The 307-nt window shown below is 59.0% G+C and overlaps 1 protein-coding gene across 1 annotated transcript in view; it reads right to left on the bottom strand.

The window, feature by feature from the left end:
* TIMP2 (TIMP metallopeptidase inhibitor 2) overlaps positions 1-307 on the bottom strand; it is a 1,479-nt gene extending 1,172 nt beyond the window's left edge. Inside the window, 4 exon segments of the mRNA XM_010008672.1 lie at position 1; positions 4-22; positions 101-201; positions 295-307. The exon segment at position 1 is cut by the window's left edge and continues 74 nt beyond it. Of these exon segments, the coding sequence (XP_010006974.1) occupies position 1; positions 4-22; positions 101-201; positions 295-307 (134 nt within the window).

Here is a 307-nt window from a genome sequence, read left to right as displayed (position 1 = left end):
CCTGCTCGGGACCGTTAAACATCTGGGGAGCAGGAGTGGGAGTGAGTGGCCAGTGCTGAGGCTGCCTCCTCCCCTCCCCTTATCCCCCCGCACCCCTTACCTTGATCTGCTTGATTTCATACTGGATTCGTTTGATCGGATTCCCATATATATCGTTCCCCGAATCCACCTCTTTTGCAGAGACGGCCTTTGCTCGGATCACTGCAACGGAGAGGTGTTGGGGTCAGCACAGGTGGTTGGGAACTGGAGGTGCCACCAGCGCCACGTGGTGCTGCCCTGGCGGGATGGTCCCACTCAGCTCCCCCAT

Source organism: Chaetura pelagica, unplaced genomic scaffold (assembly GCF_000747805.2).
Source record: "Chaetura pelagica isolate M959 unplaced genomic scaffold, ChaPel_1.0 scaffold962, whole genome shotgun sequence".
Classification (NCBI taxonomy): domain Eukaryota; kingdom Metazoa; phylum Chordata; class Aves; order Apodiformes; family Apodidae; genus Chaetura; species Chaetura pelagica.
This window is presented reverse-complemented; position numbering and strand designations above follow the sequence as displayed.